Source organism: Saprolegnia parasitica (assembly GCF_000151545.1).
Source record: "Saprolegnia parasitica CBS 223.65 unplaced genomic scaffold supercont2.241, whole genome shotgun sequence".
In the NCBI taxonomy this organism is placed as follows: domain Eukaryota; phylum Oomycota; class Saprolegniomycetes; order Saprolegniales; family Saprolegniaceae; genus Saprolegnia; species Saprolegnia parasitica.
The window spans coordinates 5345-12488 of record NW_012156635.1 but is presented as its reverse complement, the minus strand read 5'-3'; the positions used below and the strand labels follow the sequence as shown (position 1 = coordinate 12488).

The 7144-nt window shown below is 59.4% G+C and overlaps 4 protein-coding genes across 4 annotated transcripts; 2 read left to right on the top strand and 2 right to left on the bottom strand.

The window, feature by feature from the left end:
• Positions 1-1017: 1017 nt before the first annotated feature.
• On the top strand, positions 1018-2164 carry SPRG_15314 (hypothetical protein; the record flags this gene model as incomplete). Its single annotated transcript, XM_012355415.1, has 2 exons — positions 1018-1878; positions 2007-2164. The coding sequence occupies 2 exons, from the start codon at positions 1018-1020 to the stop codon at positions 2091-2093; spliced, it is 948 nt and encodes a 315-aa protein (XP_012210805.1). The 3' UTR covers positions 2094-2164.
• A 6-nt stretch (positions 2165-2170) lies between these two features.
• SPRG_15313 (hypothetical protein) lies at positions 2171-3310 on the bottom strand (the record flags this gene model as incomplete). The annotated part of the gene is made up of 1 exon (XM_012355414.1): positions 2171-3310. One exon carries the CDS (start codon positions 3308-3310, stop codon positions 2171-2173), a length of 1140 nt encoding a protein of 379 aa, XP_012210804.1.
• Positions 3311-4020: 710 nt separating this feature from the next.
• SPRG_15312 (hypothetical protein) lies at positions 4021-6263 on the top strand (the record flags this gene model as incomplete). The annotated part of the gene is made up of 1 exon (XM_012355413.1): positions 4021-6263. One exon carries the CDS (start codon positions 4021-4023, stop codon positions 6220-6222), a length of 2202 nt encoding a protein of 733 aa, XP_012210803.1. The 3' UTR covers positions 6223-6263.
• Positions 6264-6547: 284 nt separating this feature from the next.
• Positions 6548-6931, bottom strand: SPRG_15311 (hypothetical protein; the record flags this gene model as incomplete). The annotated part of the gene is made up of 1 exon (XM_012355412.1): positions 6548-6931. One exon carries the CDS (start codon positions 6929-6931, stop codon positions 6548-6550), a length of 384 nt encoding a protein of 127 aa, XP_012210802.1.
• Positions 6932-7144: the final 213 nt, after the last annotated feature.

Sequence of the window (7144 nt, the reverse complement as noted above, 5' to 3'; positions counted from 1 at the left end):
CCTAGCACTGATTCGTCAAAAAAGGAGGCTTTTCTACGATTTTTGTAGCTTTTGATTGGACGCCATTTTTGCGGGCTGAAGCCCGCAAAAATCTTTTTACCAGGCGCTTTGCAATAATATAAATTCAGATACAAAAACCAAGTATAATATGATTTCGACAAAAAACAATATGGGATCTAAAGATTGGATAGAGGAACTTTTCGGGCCTGCGCCCGCAAAAATGGAGGAGCCAGTGCTTACAACGAGTGTCGCCCGACAAAAGCAGAGTACACTGTAATGGATTGTGGTCATCCGAGCTCCAGATGGCCGCTGGTCGACCATCATTCAGACACTCTGTGACCATCACGCTCCGTGGTGGCGATGGGATGATTTGCTGAAGACTAACGTTCATCAATCAACTTGTGTGCGCCCGCAGAGACTGCGTACAGCGGGGTGCATGTGAGTTGGCACTTGATTGTGGACTCGTGTGCTGCATTTGGAGAGGTTCCTCTCGTAGTGGTCCACCATGGATTAGAATGCGGTCGACACGCCCTTTGTTTCCAAGGGTCGTGAACTCGTGCAAGCCTACGTAAGTTGGGATGTCGTCGAGGGAACGGCACGAGGCGGCTTTCTCCAACCGCCCACCTCTCGGGCAACTTTTGGACGAGATCGCGCACGGCTTCTTCGACTCGACCGCAACTTCGACAACGGTAGCAGCGTGGGCGACAGATAGAAGAGACGATGAGACGTCGCTGGCGTTCAACAAGAAGGCCAATGTACTGTAGTTCAGCGTCATTGACGTGCGAAGCGAACGCTCGGGCGAGTTGCTTGGAAGGTAAACGATGTCGACGCCATTCGCCAAGTCTACGGTCGAGACTGGAGCATCCGAGCTCATCTCGCAACACACCAAGCTCACCATGTTGAAGCCAGAGAAATGCATGCCTAGCTCAGCTCCGCAGCAACAACCAGATCTAAAACCTGTCAAAATGAATATCGTAATCCAATGGTGGAGGTTTCGAGATTGCATTTCAGGAGCGCATGGCAACCCCGTCCACCGCCGAGGGCGTGCCAGCGGCCATGGAGGCGCGCCATCGCTTCTTCGCCTGCGAGCTGGTGCAAGAGGCTGGTATCCTCCTGTCGCTGCCGCAGGTCGTCCTCGCGACGGGCCAGAGCCTTCTGCACCGCTTCTACGCCGGCCAGAGCCTCACCGACTTTGACGCATTCCGCGTCGCGATGGGCTGCATCTTCCTCGCTGCCAAGGCGGAAGAGCAGCCGCGCCGGGTCAAAGATGTGATCCAGGTCTTCTTTCGCATGCGCAACCGCCGCATGGGCCTCCAGCCCATCTTGCTCATGCCGTCGGACCCGCGCTTCTCGCAATGGAGCGACTACATCATCATGGTCGAGCGCCAGCTGCTCATCGAGGTCGGCTTCTCGATTGACGCGATGACCGAGCACCCGCACAAGTTCCTCTTGTACTACGTCAAGATCCTCGATGGCTCCAACGCGCTCGCGCAAAAGGCGTGGAACTACGTCAACGACAGCTTCCGCCTCGACCTCTGCCTCCGGTTCGATGCGCATGTGATTGCATGCGCGGCCATCTCGCTCGCGGCGCGCGTCCTTGGCGTACCGCTTCCGCTCAAGTGGGACGTCCTCCTCGAAGTCGACACGGCGGACGTCGACGTCGTCGCCCGCGAAATGCTCGCCGTGTACTCGTACCCACGCGTCCGCTGGATCGAGCCTCTAACGGTCGTCAACCCATACGAGGCGGTCCGCGGCGAAGTGGCAGCCACCGACGAGAGCGAGCTGGACGCGATGGCGACACCACCTCCTAGCACCGCGCCAGACGCAGACACCACGACCAAGTCGGAGAGCGTTGAGGCTGTCCTGACGACCACCGAGGTTGCCTCCTCAGCACCTGACGGGGACACAGAGACACGTGGCCGGTCGCTCTCCCCGAGTCGTGACGCTAAATTGGCGCCACACGAGGCGAGTCGCAGCCGTGAACGTCGCCGAGAGCCCAGTCGCAGCCGCGACCGTCGCCGGGAGCCCAGTCGCAGTCGAGAACGACGGCGGCATCGATCGCGCGACCGCCAGGCCCGTCGCCGCAGTCGTAGCCGTAGCCGTAGCCGGAGTAGTCGTCGGCGATATCGATGAAGTCTAGACCGCAAGGACACAGACAAATATACATTTATTAGATGGACACGATGACTCCCGTCTCTCGCTTGGCCCTCGACTCGAACGAGCGCGCGAGAGCGGCGCCGGGGTTTTGGAGGTAGATTTTGGGGATAAACTTGATGTTGTCTTGGTTGATTTGGCCCTGCGCGATCTTTTGCGCCTTGATGCGGTACTTGCTGAGCGTGCTCGTAAACGCAGCGTTGCGGTAGAGCCCAAGGCACTCGGTGCACGTCTGCCCGAGGCTCTGCACCTTGACGCAGTCGACCGAGAAGATGGTCGTGCCAATGATGTTCCACTTGCGCGTGCTAAACTCATATTGCTGAAACTCGAGAAGTTGCTGCGGACTGAGGTTCTTGAGCGACCGGAGGCCAAAGAGCGACTTGAGGATGTCTTCGCGCCGGTTGCAGCCGCCAAACATGCGCGTCGCGTTGGCGCAGTAGGTGCGGATCTCGTCCGAGACGAGGCCGGCGCAGAGGTAGATCTTGGGCGCGTTGCTCGGCACGCGCGCGGCTTCGTGGACCTTGCCGTTCGTGCTGGGCATCTTTTCGTGGCAGCGCGTCATGTGCGTCTTGAGGTTCGCGAGGTTCAAGCGCGTGCTCGCAATCTTGATCGGTTTGCCGCAGTTCCAGCAGATGACGCTCACGTCGCGGTTCATGTGTGTGAGTTTGCAGTTGGGCACGTTGAACTTCTTGATGATTTGCCGCCGGACGCGGTCAATGAAGAGCGCGACCTTGTTGGCCTCGGAGATCGCTGCCTTGCTCGAGACGCGGCGCTTCTTGGTCGGGTCGAGCTCGGCGAGAGGCGCTTGGCGCACGCCGCCATTGCCCTTGCACCGATCGAGGTGCGACTTGAGGCTCCGCAAGTGCAAATGACCCGTTGCAATCTTGATCATCTTGCCGCACTGCCAGCACGTGATCGAGACGTCGCGGCCCGTGTGGTGCAGCGTGCAGTCGGGCAGGCTAAAGCGGCTCAGCACTTGACGCTTGATGTTGTCGACGAAGAGCACGATCTGGCTGTCCTCGGACAAGGACGCTTTGCTCGAGACGCGCCGGCGCTTCTCGGGGACCACGTCGCCCAGGATCTCTTCCATGGGTCGGCCGAGCGACGCAGGCGGTGCCACGAGCGGCGGCGACGACGGCAGCGTGAGGTCGTCCATGCGTGCCACCCCCGATTTTCACAACTGACTTCTTGGCACCATACAAATTCCAAGCTAAACAAAGGACGCGTTTGCCAGACATACTACTGGCGCAATTTAAAAGTATGCCGACGTATATTACACAACTGCATAGCAAAATCGAGATTAAGTTAAAAGTATCGCATTTTGAGAGATACAACGCCGCATGCACGAGTGGGGCGCTGGAAATAGCCTGTCTTTTGTATGCAAGGACGCAAATAGACCGTGTGGCGACGTATATTCATTCGCGGAACGTATATTGCACGACGGGCGCGCCTGATAAGCAATATGACCGGCTTGCCCATCGCTGCAACGTGCAGCGTGGTGGTGACGAGCACAATTTACCCATGTAGGATGATTCTCCTCGGTCTATAGACACGCGCATGCGCACACGGCACAGAAAGGCCCTTGTTGTACCGTAGACAAGCCTCAATATTGCTCTACGGAGCGCACTTTGGACAAGTTGCCACCATCAATATTACGTCGGGCTACGTCGGGCGTGGATGCTCCATGTGGCGTAAACCGCGTCGCAATTACCAACTGGGTCGACGCAAACCATTACAAGTATACAACACCCAAGTGCTTTCCAAAATCGCATAAAAAAGCGGCCGCTCGGATACGCCGACGCATTACATATGATGACCATTATCCGGATCGGCTGTCCACGCTGTGAGCGCACTGCTTGACGATCGATGCCCGAGTTCAGCTACACGATCGTGGGCCCGGCGACGATCTACAGCCAACACCCGATCGAGGCCGAGGCTGCTGGCCGTCGCCGCGTCAGGCAAGAGGCGACTGCCGGACCCAGCGACAGCACCAAGAAGACCGTCGCCTTTGCCCGCGACTGCGCCTTGGCGTTCGCCAAGGACTGCATGGAGATGAACCACCGGGCGCTGGCGTCGACCAAGCCGTCACCGAGCGTGCACTTTGACGACACGTCGCGGCAGTACTCGGTGCACGCAATGCTTGAGCTCCATGCGTCACTCACCGACGTCCTCGACGTGTTTGCACAGGCGACGCCGGCCGCCGACCCGTTCTTGGCCCGCGTCTTTGACGGCGCGCTCGAGATGCGCGAAGTCACGAGCTACCCGCGCGCCGCGTCGTCTCGTGAAGTCGAGATCAGTGCCACGAGCCTCAAGCGCGTGCGCTTCAACGCGCGCGTCTTCAAGAAGGAGCTCGTGTGCCTCGAGCACATTGAGACGTTGACGCCGACGTCGATTGTGCGCTACTTCGAGTCGGTCGACGACTCGGTCGGTCACGATGACTTGCCACGCCACCACCGGCTCACGTTTGGCTACTACTTTGAAAAAGTGTCGCGCTCCAACCGGTTACGCTTGACGTTTTACGGCAGCCACGTGCTGTCGTCGACCCAAGCTGCCATTAACCTCGGGGCGGACGAGACGTGCCGGTTTCTCACCAAGCTCGGCGACTCGATCTCGCTACTGACCAAAATCGTGCTGCGGCGCCGGCTCGCGCTCGAGCTGCCGCAGTCGCATCGGATTCAGATGGACGCGCCACCGCCATTGCCCGCGATAGCAAACGCGTCAGCGTGCACGCATTGCAGGAAGACGTTCCGCCTCTTCCGCAAAGCCAACGAGTGCCAACTCTGCCACGGCAACGTCTGCGCCAAGTGCTGCCGCCACGAAGAGATCGAGACCGCCGATGGCCTCGTCACGCGCGTGCACGTGTGCCACGTGTGCTTCAAGCAAGTCCAAGACAAGTACGCCCAACAAGTCGCGACCAAACCGCGGTCGCAGTCGCGCCAGAACGACGAGAAAAAAACCATCAGAGGTAGTTCCAATGCAGTCGTTGCGATGTGCCGGTGCGGCCGGCCGTCGGCGGGCGCCTGCGGCTCGTGCGCTGCGCCGTGCTGTGCTCACTGCTCGGTGCGCGACCCGGTTCCCGTCGGTGGCGGCAACGTGCTCGATCTGCAGCTCTGCCATGCGTGTGCGCTGCGGCACCGGGCGCAGACGACCGCGGTCGCGCGGTATTCGGACCCGATCATTCTCCACGACGAGGCGCCATCGCTGGCGCACAATACGGAGCTCATGCGCACCGTGAGCTTGACTGAAAAGAAAGCATCGACCTCCAAGCAGCGGTACCTGCGCCAGAACAAGCCCGTGATGCTCTTCGACCCGGCCGACCTGCCGCTATTGCCCGAGCTCGACGAGCCGGCCCGCGCGTCGCACGGCTCGTCGTCCAACAACACCAAGCTGGACGATGGACTGCGCGCATCGCAAGGCTCGTCCAACCACAGTCGCCGGAACTCACTGCCGCCACCCGCACCGACACCCATGTACCCAACCACCACCAGCGCTCCGCTCGTTGCCACGCCAGTAGCCGCCATACCGACGGTTACCACGCCGGTAGCCACAACGCCGGTCGTCGTCACCGAGGCGGAAGAGACTTTGGTCGACCAGATTCGGCACTTTGCTTGCCTCGACGTTGGCACCAACGACGTCCACGACGAGCTGTGCCGCATTGCAACTGCCGACATGGACTGTACAAATGCGTACGTTACGCTGATCTACCAAGGGTCCTATATCCTCAAGGGTGCATTTGGCGCATCGGTGCCGGCGCAGGTGCCGTCCGACTGTGCGTTGACGGCGGCGACGCTAGCCAACAACGACGACCTCTTGGTGGTGCCCGATGCCTCGGCCGACGTCCGTTTCCAGAGTTCGCCTCGTGTCACCGGAAAAGAGCGAATTCGATTCTACTGTGGTCTACCGATCGTGACCATGGACGGCCTCGTGCTGGGAACAGTGGCTGTCGCCGATGCCGCACCGCGTCTGCGCATGCCATCGGCGCACTTGTCAGCGATGCAGGCGTTCCAAAGCGCGGTTGTGGAGCTCATCGAGTCGCGGCTCCAAGCCGCGCTAGAAACCAACGACTAAGTTGAGACAATAGAGAGTGCCTGTAGAGAAGGCGACACCCCTCTGTTATGGCGTTGCGTTGTGTGCTACCTATCGCACTCTTCGCATCGCCCCATGCGTCCAAGGCAGGCAACAAGAACGCTTGAGATACGCGTGGTGTAACGAGCAACAACACTATAAACCTGAATCTGTCATGCCCTTTTGGTTGCCGTATTGCAATCGATACGTCGAGCTGCCTCGCAGTCCACATTTGCTGCCATGCAGTTAGTTGCACTCCGAGGCTTGGCCATTGATCAATAACACAAGGCAACACCATCGACTTGAGCACGGTCAGAACGACGCTTCATCAAATGCGGTGGAGAGGTAGCACAAATGCCGGGTCCAGTGGGCTCTTGGATTCGGCCGTGGCCGTGAAATGCCGCCAGCTCTTGATGTCGAAGACATGCATAACACCGCGCACTCGCCACGTGAACAAGCCCGTCATCGCGGCCGACATGCGGTCCAGGTAGACGTGATCGTCCACTGTCCAGTTGGTCAGTTCCAACGAGTAGACACTCGTCGCATTTAGCAAGAGCGACGGCATGGGTGGCGCCGAGAGATACGGGTACCGTAGTCGCTCGGCAAGAGCCGCCAAGACGACGCAGCCAAGACAGAGTCCGACGTCGACGCCGACACGGCTCCAATGACCAAGCTCGACGTAGCCACTCGTGCAACTCAGAGCCCGATCCATGTCAATGTAGTGGCAGCTTCGGCGCACGTGGCGACGTAGTGCTGAGGCACGGCAAACCTCCACGCCACTGCGACCAAACACGCTGTAACCGAGCTCTTCCACGCGTAGGAGAGCGTATACTGCCGCATGACGCAGCTAAAGAGGTCGTTGGCGATGTAGACGAGCCACGTGAGCTCGGACGAAGCCAGAAGCGTCGGGGAACCAATCCAGCGG